The 14,961-nt window shown below is 37.7% G+C and overlaps 1 protein-coding gene and 1 pseudogene across 1 annotated transcript; one reads left to right on the top strand and one right to left on the bottom strand.

The window, feature by feature from the left end:
- Nucleotides 1-855: 855 nt before the first annotated feature.
- LOC100816793 (ervatamin-B-like) lies at nucleotides 856-2,518 on the top strand (annotated as a pseudogene).
- A 10,637-nt stretch (nucleotides 2,519-13,155) lies between these two features.
- On the bottom strand, nucleotides 13,156-14,013 carry LOC106795284 (uncharacterized). The gene is made up of 2 exons (XM_014764702.1): nucleotides 13,805-14,013; nucleotides 13,156-13,657 (listed from the first exon to the last, which is right to left on the bottom strand). The coding sequence occupies exons 1-2, from the start codon at nucleotides 14,011-14,013 to the stop codon at nucleotides 13,156-13,158; spliced, it is 711 nt and encodes a 236-aa protein (XP_014620188.1).
- Nucleotides 14,014-14,961: the final 948 nt, after the last annotated feature.

The raw sequence follows: 14,961 nt of genomic DNA, 5'->3' as shown, positions 1-14,961 counted from the left end.
TAAAGAATATTGTGGTTCAAATAAAAAATAAAAGTTATTATTCTCTATAAAATCAATCTATCTATATTTAATAACTTAATTGATTTGCAAAGAGAAACTGTGGTATGTTTATTATAATCTACTCACACTTTAATTTTTCTAATGCATTAAACACATTGAAAAGTTGGGATAGGGAACTCTAGACAAAATAGAATATATCTAACGTGTAAAATGGACTTGCAAATTAGGGTCCGTCGTATTCTTTAACAGGCACCGCGCGTCGGATATAATACTAAACCATGTAATGGCTGAGATTATTATTCTTTTAATTTGTGGAAACATTCACAGTGCAAATTGGAATCACAGGCATGAGCGTAATAATGATTCTTCAGCATCCACCAAATTGACACATCACATCATCTAGTTAATTAGCTACTTTGTCCTTCTTCTTTGAGTAATGTTTTCCATAGGAAAATATGTATATTTTACAGCCTGATTGCATCCTGAAAGCTAAGAGAAGGAAAAATATGAAATCAAGGATTTAAACATAATATATAATGAAATTTTTGGATCAGATTAATTAGGATTTACTATCCTTATGATCCTTAAATTTTTTAGAATTTCTTTTATTAATCCTTGAACTTTTTTTAATTGCTTTTAGATTGTCTTTTGACTTTTTTTTTCAAGGGACTAAATGTAAGAATGCAAAAAATTAATTAAGAAAGATTAGCAAGTAAAAAATAACTGAGACTAAAAACAGTAATTCTAAAACTTTGGGATTAAAAACGTGATAATCCGATCCAAGTAATTATTAATATATGTTAAGGACTATAAAATAATATTTAAAAAGTAACTTATTTATGTGACCAGCTGCTATTTAGCGGAACCGTGGTGGCTCAGGCCTCAGGTCATATCAAGTTCCTTGTAAAATTCGCCCTCAGAATAATACAATTTGTGGCATCCGAATAGGAAGTTAATCCATTGTTCAACATAAAACCGTAGCCAGTCTTTTTTTTTTCTTTTCTTTTTATTTTAATTATACATAAGGCTTATTAGATTATTGCGGAGATTCTTTTGTAGTTATATATATATATATATATTTCCTTTTTGTTATTTAAGCTTATTCAACTAATTGGATTTTGGAACTTTACCTTGCCCGTCTTTTGACTTTTAAGAGATCCAATTTATATAACAAAGCAATTTACCATAACAGGGGACATCCGTCAGAATACAGTTTCATTCTGACTAAGATTAAAATAATTCCCCTTAAAGGGACAATAATCCTATATATACTAATCGAAACATTGCCTTAGGAGCATACCAATTTACACATCTAGCTCCAAACACTAAACTCAATAGAGTTTCTCTAGCAACAATTAATCAGTACGTAGTGTCATTAATTGCTAACAAAGAGATGATTTCCATTGGCAAAAACCTGAAAGTTTTAGCTCTACTTCTCCTTCTCTCAATTTGCACTTCCCAAGTAAAGTCCCGCAAACTCCATGATGCATCCATGTACGAAAGACATGAGCAGTGGATGGAAAAATATGGTAAAGTATACAAGGATTCTGCTGAGATGAAAAACGTTTCCTGATATTCGAAAACAATGTTGAATTCATTGAATCCTTCAATGCTGCTGGCAACAAACCTTACAAGCTTAGCATCAATCACCTAGCTGACCAAACTAATGAGGAATTTATGGCTTCCCATAAAGGATACAAAGGTTCACATTGGCAAGGGTTGAGAATAACAACACAAACACCATTCAAGTATGAAAACGTTACTGATATTCCTTGGGCAGTGGATTGGAGGCAGAAAGGTGATGCTACTTCAATCAAGGACCAAGGCCAATGTGGTATGTAACACAAAAAAAAAAAAAAAAAAACCCATGCTAGTGACACTACTATATGTTTTCTTTGTGAACACCGCCATGAAACTAAGCAAATAGGTTTGTAGCTGTTGGGCATTTTCAGCAGTTGCTGCAACAGAAGGTATCTACCAAATAACTACAGGAAACCTAGTATCCCTCTCAGAGCAAGAGTTAGTGGATTGTGATAGTGTAGATCATGGATGTGATGGAGGTCTCATGGAACATGGGTTTGAATTCATTATAAAAAATGGCGGAATCAGCAGTGAGGCAAACTACCCCTACACAGCTGTTAATGGAACTTGTGACACTAACAAAGAGGCTTCTCCTGGAGCTCAAATAAAGGGCTATGAAACAGTACCTGTTAATTGTGAGGAGGAACTACAGAAAGCAGTTGCAAACCAACCGGTGTCGGTTTCCATTGATGCTGGAGGATCTGCTTTCCAATTTTACTCAAGTGGAGTTTTCACAGGACAATGTGGGACTCAACTAGACCATGGTGTTACTGCTGTTGGTTATGGTAGCACTGATGATGGTATTCAGTATTGGATAGTGAAGAATTCATGGGGCACACAATGGGGTGAAGAAGGATACATAAGAATGCTACGAGGCATAGATGCCCAAGAAGGCCTGTGCGGCATTGCCATGGATGCCTCGTACCCAACTGCTTGAATAAAATGCTCTGCTATGTGATATTGTTTAACATTTCCTTAGTTTTCCTATTGTTGATGCATGTAAATATAAATATTCAATCACTAATTGATGTTTCACAAATGTACTTCCATGCAAGAAAAAGTTTTCAAGATTGATGTTTTGCAAAATGATAATTTGAATATATATGATCAGGGACCTAATTAAAAAAATATAGTTTAGAAATCTATTTGAAAATTTGCAAATAATTTATGAACCTATTGAGAAATTTGACCTAATGTTTTTGCAAGTCAAATTTATATTAGTAAAAGTTGTTCTTACTACCTTGTTCACATATTATTTTAATATCCACAGTCAGTTAATTTTATGACTTTTATCCAACAGGGCGGGTGATAGAGGGCTATTGTAATGATCCATTTTCCACCACGACCAACATTGCTAGCTGCACAAACTAATATACAACTCAAGCTCAGCCTCAATCACTGCCTTATCACACTCAACTAACTAAACAAACTACCAAACTTTACAACTAATATTCTAAATTACAACTAACACACCTCCTTAATTCAAAATCTCCATAGGTGAAACACCAAGCTTAACTCTTAATACTACAAAGCTATTCACCTTTAATCCTTTTGTAAAAATATCTGCCAGCTGCATTTCAGTGCTGCAATACCTCAAATCCAGCTGCTTCTTGCTCACCTTTTCCCTCAGAAAATGAAATCTAGTCTCAATGTTTTGATCTTCCATGTGCTACTGGATTCATGGCCAAACTGATAGTAGATTTGTTGTCTACATACAATCTAACTGGCCTCTGAATTTCCACCTTCAATTCTTTAAGCAAGGAGTCCAACCGCAAGGCTTGACATGCAGCATAGCAAGCTACTATGTACTCTGCCTCACATGAGGATAAAGCCACCACTTGCTGTTTCTTGGAACACGAACTTATTGATGTACGCAGAAACTTGAAAAGATAGCCTCTAGTGCTTTTCCTTTCCACCTTGTCTCTACACCAATCAGAATCTGAGAAGCCAATTAATTTTGAAATTTCCACCTGGTCTGTGAAAGCATCTTGATCAGCTTCCTTAGTAAAAAAAATACCATAATTGAGTGTGCCTCTAAGGTATCTCAGGATCCTCTTGGCCGCAGCCCAATGAGAGGCCTTAGGATCGTCTGAAAATATGCTAATTAGACCCGCCACAAATGAGATATCTAGTCTTGTATTACAGAGATATCTCAATGACCCTACAACTTGCTTGAATAGGGTGCTATCCACTGATTTTTCTGACTCATCCTTCACTAACTTCAAGTCTGGTTCAACTGGAGTGGATGTTGGATTGCAGCTCATCATCTGGAATCTTTTGAGCAGATCAGTTGTATACTTTTGTTGGTGCATGATCAACAACTCCTTTGCTTTCTTGAATTCCATTCCTAGAAAATATGAGAGCAATCCCATATCTGTCATTTCAAATTCAAGCTTCAATCTCTCCTTAAATTTCTCTATAGCCAGTGGATTGCTTCCCGTGATCAGCAAATCATCAACATACAGGCACAAAATTATCATGTCTTCTCTGCCATTCTTCCTTACATATATTCCATGTTCCTTTTCACACTTGTGGAAGCTTTCTTTTATCAGAAAAGAGTCTATTCTCTTGTTCCAGGCCCTTGGAGCTTGCTTTAGGCCATACAATGCCTTATGCAATTTGAACACTTTATCTTCCTTGCCTTTGATCTCAAAACTAGGAGGTTGTTTAACAAACACCTCGTTTTCCAAGGTACCATTCAGGAAAGCTGACTTTACATCAATCTGGTATAAGGACCAATCTCTATTATGGGCTTGTGCTATTACCAACCTTATGGTTTCTAGCCTAGCTACTGGAGCAAATACTTCAGAATAATCCAAACCAGATTTTTGGAGGAAACCTCTTGCAACTAACCTTGCTTTTCTACAAATCCATTTGGCTTTAATTTCAGCTTGAATACCCACTTCACATTAATGAGAGACTGATTTGAAGGTAGGTCAACAAGATCCCAGATTTGATTTCTTTCAATTGCCCTCAATTCCTCTTCTATTGCAGCCTTCCACTGATCTTGCTGCAGTGCATCTCTGAAATCAATTGGTTCAACATCTGCCAGGAAAGAAAAATGTACAAACTCACTTGCATTTCTCTTTGCTTCTACTTTTTCTTCATCTTCAGTTACTGCTACTTGGCCAAGAATGTTAGGCAACTCCACATGATAGTCTTTAAACTTCAAAGGAAAGTGCCTATCTCTTTGTGGTCAGAGATGCACATCTATAGACCTATCATTTTCAACTTCAATTCCAGTTTCTTCAATGATTTCTGCCTTAGTATTCTCCTCTTCAACTAGGGTACTGATTGTAGATTTCTTCTTCCAATCCCATGAGCCATCTACATCAAGTACCACATCTCTACTTATGAAGATTTTCTTAGACAGTGGTTCAAGCAGCCTGTAGGCACCAGTTGGGTGATATCCAACCAGTATCATAGGTACACTCTTGTCTTGAAGCTTCTTTCTCTTCTCATCAGGTACATGTTTGAAGCATAAAGACCCAAACACCCTCACATGCTTCACTGTTGGCTTCCTTTGTGTCCATACTTCTTCAGGAACTTTATCCTTTAGCTTCTTAGTTGGACTCTTATTCAGTATATAGACTGCAGTGGACACAACTTCTCCCCAAAATTCTGATGGCAGGTGTTTCTCCTTCAGCATACATTTAGCCATGTTCATTACAATCCTATTCTTTCTTTCACCCAACCCATTATGTTGAGGAGTATATGAAGCAGTAACTTCAAGAACTATGCCATGCTGGATACAGAAAAATTCGAAATCCTTTGATGTATACTCCCCTTCACCATCTATTCTAATAACCTTGATTGATTTTCCACTTTGTTTTTCACTCAACACTTTAAACTCCTTGAATATAGAAAGCACTTCACTCTTGGCTTTTATCAGGTACAGTGATATGAACCCTCATGGCACAAGGGCTGACTTAGGATCATCTAGGATTAAACCTTGATGGAAAATGCGGAAATTGATTAAGGAAAGGATGGAAAATAAGGTGGTTAATTTCGTGGGTCTTAATAAGGTGGTTCTTGGCATAAAATGGATGAATGGGATGGTAAAACGTAGGTTAAGTAGTGGCTGGATAGAAATATAGAAATGGCAATAACTGAAGCTACAAGGCTCCAAATGAGGTGATTCCAAAACGAGGTGAAAGGTCTCGTTTTGAAATTCAATTTAGGCTCAAGAATCACTTAATTTGACTGCGTAAAACGAGAGTTATGGCCACGAGATAATTCTGGGCAGAAGTGGATTTTCTAGAATTGTGGTTTGAAAGAACAAGGTTGAAGATTAAAGGAAGGAAAGAATCACTCTTTCCGGCGAGGGCAACACAGAAAGGTTGTGAAAGTCCTTTGATACAGCCAGGGTGTTCTTGAATCACTCAAGAATTTAGGAGAATCACTCTCACTAAGATAAAAGAGATAAACTCTAATTTTCTGAATAAAACTCAACTTGTGTTTATTGATAAAATGGTTCAGCTTATATAGAAGCTTTACAGCAGATTTTAGTAATGACCCACTAACCTAGAATTAAAATAACTTAATGCCATTAACCTAGGGAATTAAAAAAAAAACTTAATGGCTGAGTGTAACTGAAATTGTGGCAACCAAAAGTCACCCCCAACAGCCAACAAGTCAGCCACCATTTGGTCTCCCAAAAGGCTGATGCCTAGGTTGCCAATTGGGCCCTTATTACAACTTGAACTAAACCTACTAAAGCCCTTTTAGTTGATTAACCCAAAACATATTTTTGGTTAGCCAACTTTACAAGGATTGGGCCATTATTTAGACAAACTAAACACTCTAAAATTGAGACAAAGTGGTGCCATTTAGTCCTCCTTCATTTGGGCTATGATACAACTCACAACCTTGGACTTTTCTCCTTGAAACTTGGGCTTGTATTCAAATAGTATGGACAACACTTGTTGAAGAGCTTCCTTGGCTTTCCTTGCTCTAGCCCTTGTCATAGGCCCTCCAAGTCCTTCAAGTGGATCCTTGCCCTTGCTCTTGGTCATGTCCTCATCATTCTCTCCTTCTTGAGAAGGATTTGTCCTTAAATCGGATTCTCCATCTGCATCAAAAAGAGATAAAGCAGAGACATTGAAGGTGGAACTAACATTATACTCACCGGGCAGCTCAACTTTGTAAGCATTGTCATTGATTCTTTCAAGCACTTGAAATGGTCCATCTCCCCTTGGTTGAAGCTTTGATTTCCTTTGTTCCGGAAACCTTTCTTTTCTCATGTGCACCCAAACCCAATCTCCGGGGTTCGAAGACAACCTTCTTTCTCCCTTTGTTGGCTTGTTTAGCATAGCTTTTATTTTTCCTCTCAATTTGATCTTTGACTCTCTCATGAAGCTTCTTCACATAGTCCGCCTTTGCTTGACCTTCTTTATGCTTAAAAACAGAAACATTAGGCATAGGCAAAAGATCAAGAGGAGTTAGTGGGTTAAAACCATAAACAACTTCAAAAGGAGAACAATTAGTGGTGCTATGAACAGCTCTATTGTAAGAAAATTCAACATGGGGTAAACAAGCTTCCCAAGTTTTTAAGTTCTTCTTCAAAACTGTCCTAAGCAAAGTTCCCAAAGTCCTATTAACAACTTCCGTTTGCCCATCGGTTTGTGGGTGACAAGTGGTTGAAAATAACAATTTAGTGCCCAACTTGCTCCACAAAGTCCTCCAAAAATGACTTAGGAACTTAGAGTCCCTATCACTAACAATGCTCCTTGGCAAACCATGGAGTCTCACAATCTCCTTGAAAAACAAATCAGCCACATGGGAAGCATCATCAATTTTTTTACATGGAATAAAATGAGCCATTTTAGAAAACCTATCAACAACCACAAAAATGGAATCTCTACCATTGCTTGTTTTTGGCAGCCCCAAAACAAAATCCATGGATAAATCAATCCAAAGATACTTCGGAATTGGCAATGGAGTATACAATCCATGAGGCTTTACCTTAGACTTTGCCTTTTTACATACAATGCAATGTTCACAAAATTTTTGCACATCCTTTTTCATATGAGGCCAATAAAAATGTTCTTGTAATGTTTCTAGAGTCTTTTGGACCCCAAAATGCCCCATTAAACCTCCTTCATGTGCTTCACAAACAAGCAAATTTCTAGTAGAACATTTAGGCACACACAATTTGTTTTCTTTGAAAAGAAAGCCTTCATGTCTAAAGAAACCATTTTCTGAAAAATTTTCACAATTTTTAAAAATTTCTCCAAAAGTTTCATCATTTTCATACATGCTTTTTAAACATTCAAGACAAATCAATTTTGTTTCAAGCATAGAAAGTAATGCATGATGCCGAGAAAGAGCATCGGCTACAATATTACCTTTTCCCTTTTTATGTTTGATAACATAAGGGAATTGCTCCAGGAATTCCACCCACTTCGCATGCCTTTTGTTAAGCTTGCCTTGCCCCTTGATATATTTGAGGAACTCGTGGTCACTATGAATGACAAATTCCTTGGGATAAAGGTAGTGTTGCCATGTTTTCAAAGCCCGTACTAAGGCATACAACTCCTTATCATAAGTTGAATAGTTAAGGGTAGGACCACTTAACTTTTCACTAAAATAAGCAATTGGATGGCCTTCTTGCATCAACACAGCCCCAATCCCAACATTTGAAGCATCACACTCAATTTCTAAAGATTTTTGAAAGTTTGGCAATGCAAGTATGGGGGCATTAGTTAGCTTTTGCTTAAGAACATTGAAAGCTTCTTCTTGTTTCTCTCCCTATTTGAAACCAACATTTTTCTTGAGCACTTCATTGAGAGGTGCTGCCAATGTGCTAAAATCCTTCACAAATCGTCTATAAAAACTTGCTAAGCCATGAAAACTCCTCACCTCGGTCACGGACTTAGGTGTAGGCCATTCTTGAATAGTCCTAACCTTCTCCTCATCAACTTGCACTCCTTTTGAACTCACAACAAAACCAAGAAACACAACATGGTTTGTACAAAAGATGCATTTTTCAAGATTGGCATACAATTGTTCTTTTCTAAGCACAGTCAAGACAGATTTTAAATAATCAATATGCAAATCAAGTGAAGTGCTATAGATAAGAATATCATCAAAGTACACCACAATGAACTTTCCTATGAACTCTCTCAAGATATGGTTCATTAGTCTCATGAAAGTGCTAGGAGCGTTAGTTAGGCCAAAAGGCATAACCAACCATTCATACAAACCATATTTTGTTTTAAAAGCAGTTTTCTATTCATCCCCTTCTCTAATCCTAATTTGATTGTATCCACTTTTTAAATCGATTTTAGAGAAGTAACATGCACCATGCAATTCATCAAGCAAATCATCAAGCCTAGGTATAGGATGCCTATATTTAATGGTGATGTTATTAAGGGCTCTACAATCAGAACACATGCGCCATGTCCCATCCTTTTTAGGGACCAAAATCACTGGGACAGCACAAGGACTCATATTATCTCTTACCCAACCTTTGCTAATGAGTTCATCCACTTGCCTTTGAATCTCTTTGGTTTCTTGTGGATTACTTCTATAGGCTGGCCTATTGGGCAAAGAAGCTCCCAGAATGAGATCAATTTGATGCTCAATTCCCCTCAAAGGTGGTAGTCCACTTGGCACATTTGATGGAAACATGTCTTGAAAATCCTGCAAAAGAGTTTTAACACTAGAAGGTACTTCAAAATCATCAAAAGTGTTAGTGGTCAAAATCTGATTTTTGCAAAACAAGATATATAGTGACTGTTTAGCACGAAACAACCTCTTAAACTCACTTTTTGTGGCTAAATAGCTCTCCCTCACTCCAAGTGTTTCACTCTTCTTTTGTTCACTCTTTTTCCTCTCAAGTGTTTCCCTCTTTTTCTCACTCTCAAGTGTTTTGTTCACTTTTTCTTTTTCTCTTTTCTCTTGAAGAAGTTTTTCTCTCATTTTCTTTTGATCCTCACACATTTCTTGTGGACTCAATGGCTTGAGCACAATCTTTTTGTCTTGGTGCATGAAAGAGATCTTGTTGGTGTAACCGTCATGATTGGCTCTTTTATCAAATTGCCATGGTCTCCCCAAAAGTAAGTAACTGGCCTCCATAGGAACAACATCACAAAGTACCTTATCATTGTATTTCCCAATGGAAACGTCCACTTCAACTTGCTGCCTCACTTGCACCTCCCCATCCTTACTAAGCCATTGAAGTTTGTATGGCCTAGGATGTGGTTTAGTAGCTAAATTTAGCTTTGACACTAATCTAGCACTAGCCACATTGGTGCAACTACCTCCATCAATGATCACCATGCACACCTTGCCATTGATTAAACATCTAGTGTGAAAGATGTTTTCTCTTTGGCTCTCCTCCTCATGGTTCAATTGACCACCAAGTAACCGCCTAATCATCAACAAATCTCCCTCCGGAGCCTCCTCTTCCTCTACGTACTCACTCTCCTCTTCTTCTTCAACATCGGATTCACTTATATATTCTCCATCTCTAAGAACCATGGACCTTTTGTTAGGGCACTCATAAGCATAGTGTCCTAGGCCTTGGCACTTGAAACACTTCACATCTCTACTCCTTTTAGAGGGTTCCTCTTGGGACTTTGAGCGAGTTTTTGATGGGATAGGTGAGGAACTACTAGAAGTAGCAGCCCCATCTTTCTTACCTTTGTCTTTCCAACTAGAAGAACCAAAGTTGGTAAAACTCCTCATAGCCACTCCTTTCCTTTTTAATTGTTGCTCTACTTGGATTGCTTTGTGAAGCAAATCATCCATTTCAACAAACTCCTGCAGCTAAACAATATCACAGATATCATTAGTCAAACCATTAAGAAATCGAGCCATAGTTACCTCCTCATCTTCTTCAATCTTTGCTTGAATCATGAGCACATCCATTTCCTTGAAATACTCCTCAACCCCCTTGTTGCCTTGGGTTAGTTTTTGGAGCTTTAATTTCAAGTCCCTTGAGTAACTAGCCGGCACATATCGCTTCCTCATGATCTTTTTCATCTCCGTCCATGTATCAACCATTGGCTCTTCATTTCTTGTTCTCTTCTTTTGTAGCTTGTTCCACCACACAAGAGCATAGTCGGAAAACTCCATGGCAGCAAGCTTCACCTTTTGGTCCTCCTCATAGTTGTTGCATGAGAAAACATGATCTATTTTCATCTCCCACTCCAAGTAGGCCTTCGGATCATTCTTTCATTTAAATGGAGGAATGTTGAGTTTAATACCATCAATTCGGTTTTGTCTAGGAACACCATCATTCCCTCTTCTCCTCCTTTGTTCTTCATTATGATCTCTATTCTCCATTTGATCCAACCTCTCATGGAGCGCATCATCTCGTTGTTTCATTAACCTCTCCAAATGTTGCATCAAAGCTTGCATTTGGAATTGCGAAAGCCCCACTCCATCATTAGGATTAGTACCTGACATCTCAAACAAACAAATCAAACGTAACAAGACAATTATAGTTGCTGTTTGAATACCTCACCCACTCAAGTGTATCATACAATTATGGCTTTCTCTAATGAAACACTCTTGCCTTTTACCACTCTAATTCCCCTTGAGTTCTTAGGAAATTCAAGAGATTATGGCCACAACAAAGAACAATTCACCAATATGTGTAAGGTAAGGCTAGAGAGACAAGGAAAAGGTTAACCAAGAAAAAGGCTAACAATGTTTTTAGGCACAAATGAAGGAAATAAAATTCAGAATTTAGGAATTCAAGTAACAATCCTTCATGCAACCAATATATTACCTTAAAGAGATTTTTTTTTTAAGATCTTCAAGCATGAACCATTCAACCCAATTTTTTTTTTTTAATGTTGCTTATACGAAATTCTGCTTTTTTTTTAACAAAGAGATCAAAAGGCTTAACTTTTGCAATGGTTCAGCCTAAAAAAAAAATATGAATAAGAAGGTAATATAAATGGCAAAGAGAATAAAGAAGGATGTTACCCAATATTTCCTGCAAAGGAAGTGTTGATCCTAGAACCAGAGCTCTGATACCAAATGATATGAACCCTCATGGCACAGGGGCTGACTTAGGATCGTCTAGGATTAAACCTTGATGGAAAATGCGGAAATTGATTAAGGAAAGGATGGAAAATAAGGTGGTTGATTTCGTGGGTCTTAATAAGGTGGTTCTTGGCATAAAATGGATGAATGGGATGGTAAAACATAGGTTAAGTGGTGGCTGGACAGAAATATAGAAATGGCAATAACTAAAGCTACAAGGCTCCAAATGAGGTGATTCCAAAACGAGGTGAAAGGTCTCGTTTTGAAATTCAATTTAGGCTCAAGAATCACTTAATTTGACTGCGTAAAACGAGAGTTATGGCCACGGGATAATTCTGGGCAGAAGTGGATTTTCTAGAATTGTGGTTTGAAAGAACAAGGGTGATGATGAAAGGAAGGAAAGAATCACTCTTTCCAGCGAAGGCAACACACAAAGGTGGTGAAAGTCCTTTGATACAGCCAGGGTGTTCTTGAATCACTCAAGAATTTAGGAGAATCACTCTCACTAAGATAAAAGAGATAAACTCTAATTTTCTGAATAAAACTCAACTTATGTTTATTGATAAAATGGTTCAGCTTATATAGAAGCTTTACAGCAGATTTTAGTAATGACCCACTAACCTAGAATTAAAATAACTTAATGTCATTAACCTAGGGAATTAAAAAAAAACTTAATGGCTGAGTGTAACTGAAATTGTGGCAACCAAAAGTCACCCCCAACAGCCAACAAGTCAGCCACCATTTGGTCTCCTAAAAGGCTGATGTCTAGGTTGCCAATTGGGCCCTTATTACAACTTGAACTAAACCTACTAAAGCCCTTTTAGTTGATTAACCCAAAACATATTTTTGGTTAGCCAACTTTACAAGGATTGGGCCATTATTTAGACAAACTAAACACTCTAAAATTGAGACAAAGTGGTGCCATTTAGTCCTCCTCCATTTGGGCCATGATACAACTCACAACCTTGGACTTTTCTCCTTGAAACTTGGGCTTGTATTCAAATAGTATGGAAAGCACTTGTTAAAGAGCTTCCTTGGCTTTCCTTGCTCTAGCCCTTGTCATAGGCCCTCCAAGTCCTTCAAGTGGATCCTTGCCCTTGCTCTTGGTCATGTCCTCATCATTAGTCACATCATCCTACTAAACTCATCAATGAAGGTCACAAAATATTTGTTACCTCCCATTGAACACACTTCTAGTGGGCCACATACATCAGAGTATACAACTCCTAGCACTTCAATTGCTTTAGTAGGTGATTCAGATTTGAAGGAGTTCCTAGGTTCCTTACTTGTCAAGCATCTTTCACAGATTCTGTGAGGAATTCTGATTCTGGGCAAGCCATCAACTAGCTTTTGTGACTGGAGTTGATGCAGACCCTTGAAATTCAAATGCCCAAGTCTAGAATGCCAAAGCCAACTCTCATCTTCATTGGCAGTTGATGCTAGACACTGCACATCAGCATTATTCATATTCACTTGAAAGGTTCTATTTCTGGACAATGGAACTTTGAACACTCTTACATCACCTGGGTCTAGTAAATCCATAAAGTTGTTCTTCAAGGATGCTGAGAAACCTTTTTAAATAAGCTGACCCAAACTCATCAGATTACACCTCATATCTGGCACATACATCACTTCTTCTATTATTGCTAGACTTCCATCACTCATTCTGAAAGCAACATTTCCAACTCTCATGCTCTTCACAGTACTGTTATCTGCAAATTTTATGGTGCACCTCCTGCTGTTATCAAGATTCACAAGCCAATTTAGATTGTAGGTCATGTGATTTAAACATCCAGTGTCCAAATACCATGTTTCTGGATCCACATTGCTACTGAAATTGCATATGGTTGTCATCAACACAACTGCTTCCACATCTGAACCACTTTCACTTTCATTTTGTTGCTTTGCTTGTGCCATATGAGCCTCATTTTTGCTATATTTTTTCTTCTTTTCTCTTACATCTGCACTTCCATATTTATTTGCAAAGTGACCCCAGCCTTGACAATTGTAGCATCTGATCTTGCTCTTGTCAAACCTTCCTTTTTCAGCCTTATTACTTGAACCAGATTCTCCTTTTCTTCCATATGGCACTGAGTGAGCAAAGTTAGTTTGGTCATTCTTGCCTTGAAATGAAGGATTCTTTCGTTCATGCTTGTTGCTATATCTCTTAGCATTTCCTCTCCACTTCTTGTTCTTCCAACCTTGCTTCTATTTTGAAGCATACAAGGCCTGATCTTGCAATCTTGCTGGGCTCCTCTCATTCATCTTCAGCTCATGAGCTTCTAGAGAGGCTTGTAGCTGCTCGATTTTCATCTCAGACAGGTCCCTTGCCTCTTCGATAACAACAAATCTCCCATCAAATCTAGGGGTTAGAGTTCTCATCACCTTTTTTACCAAATCTTGATCCTTGAATCTCTCACCACATTCTTGCATTTGATTCACAATTCAGAGCAATCTTGTGAAGTAATCATAGATCCTCTTATTGTCTTTCATCTGGAGCAGTTCATATTGTCTCTTCAAAGTGTTTAACTTCACTTTCTTCAACCTGTCATCACCGGAACAGGCTTTTGCTAGGATATCCCATGCCTCCTTCGAAGTTGTGGCAGCTACAATTTTTTCAAAATGTAAAGAGTCCGCACATTGATGCAAGAAAAAGAGTGCCTTACAGTCTTTCTTCTTCAAATCCTTCCAAACTTGTCTTTGAGCATCTGGTGTGCTGGCTGTAGGCTCTTCAATCCCATTCTGAACCACCTCATAGACATCCTGAAAACCAAAGAGGGCTCACATCTGCACACTCCATTTGGACCATTTTTCCCCATCAAGAATTGGTAAATTTCTAGGTGCATGGCCATTCATAATGCTATCTTGATCAATCCACACTCAAGCTTTTCCAGCAATCACCAAGATTCTTTTGCAAGATCCAGAATCTTCCAAATCTTGATTCTCAATGCCTCACAGATTGCTTCACTCACAATCTCACAAGTCTCAATTGTTTCACACTCGAAGGATCCACACTATTTGAATCTCTCACCACTCTTTCTCAGTTCACAGCTCTCTTATCCCACCTAGTCCCAAGACTTAGTGCTCGTGATACAAAATCTATTGGGGAGAAAGAGAAAAAACCAGGAAAAAGCATATACTAAAATGAGATGAATTGCATTATGAATTGAATTATATAGAGGCTATTTATACAGCTCAAGTTCAGCCTCAATCACTGCCTTATCACACTCAACAAACTACCAAACTTTACAACTAATATTCTGAATTATAACTAACATATAATAGTCTTGATTGAACCTGATCATTTATCTTTGTTGCCTGACCCTCTCTTCTTTTGTTCTCTCGATCTCACCCGTTTGAATATATTCATAGGAGAAGTTC

Source organism: Glycine max, chromosome 12, assembly GCF_000004515.6.
Source record: "Glycine max cultivar Williams 82 chromosome 12, Glycine_max_v4.0, whole genome shotgun sequence".
In the NCBI taxonomy this organism is placed as follows: Eukaryota; Viridiplantae; Streptophyta; class Magnoliopsida; order Fabales; family Fabaceae; genus Glycine; species Glycine max.
The sequence above is the reverse complement of the archived record's forward strand: the minus strand, read 5'-3'. Positions and strand labels throughout refer to the sequence as shown.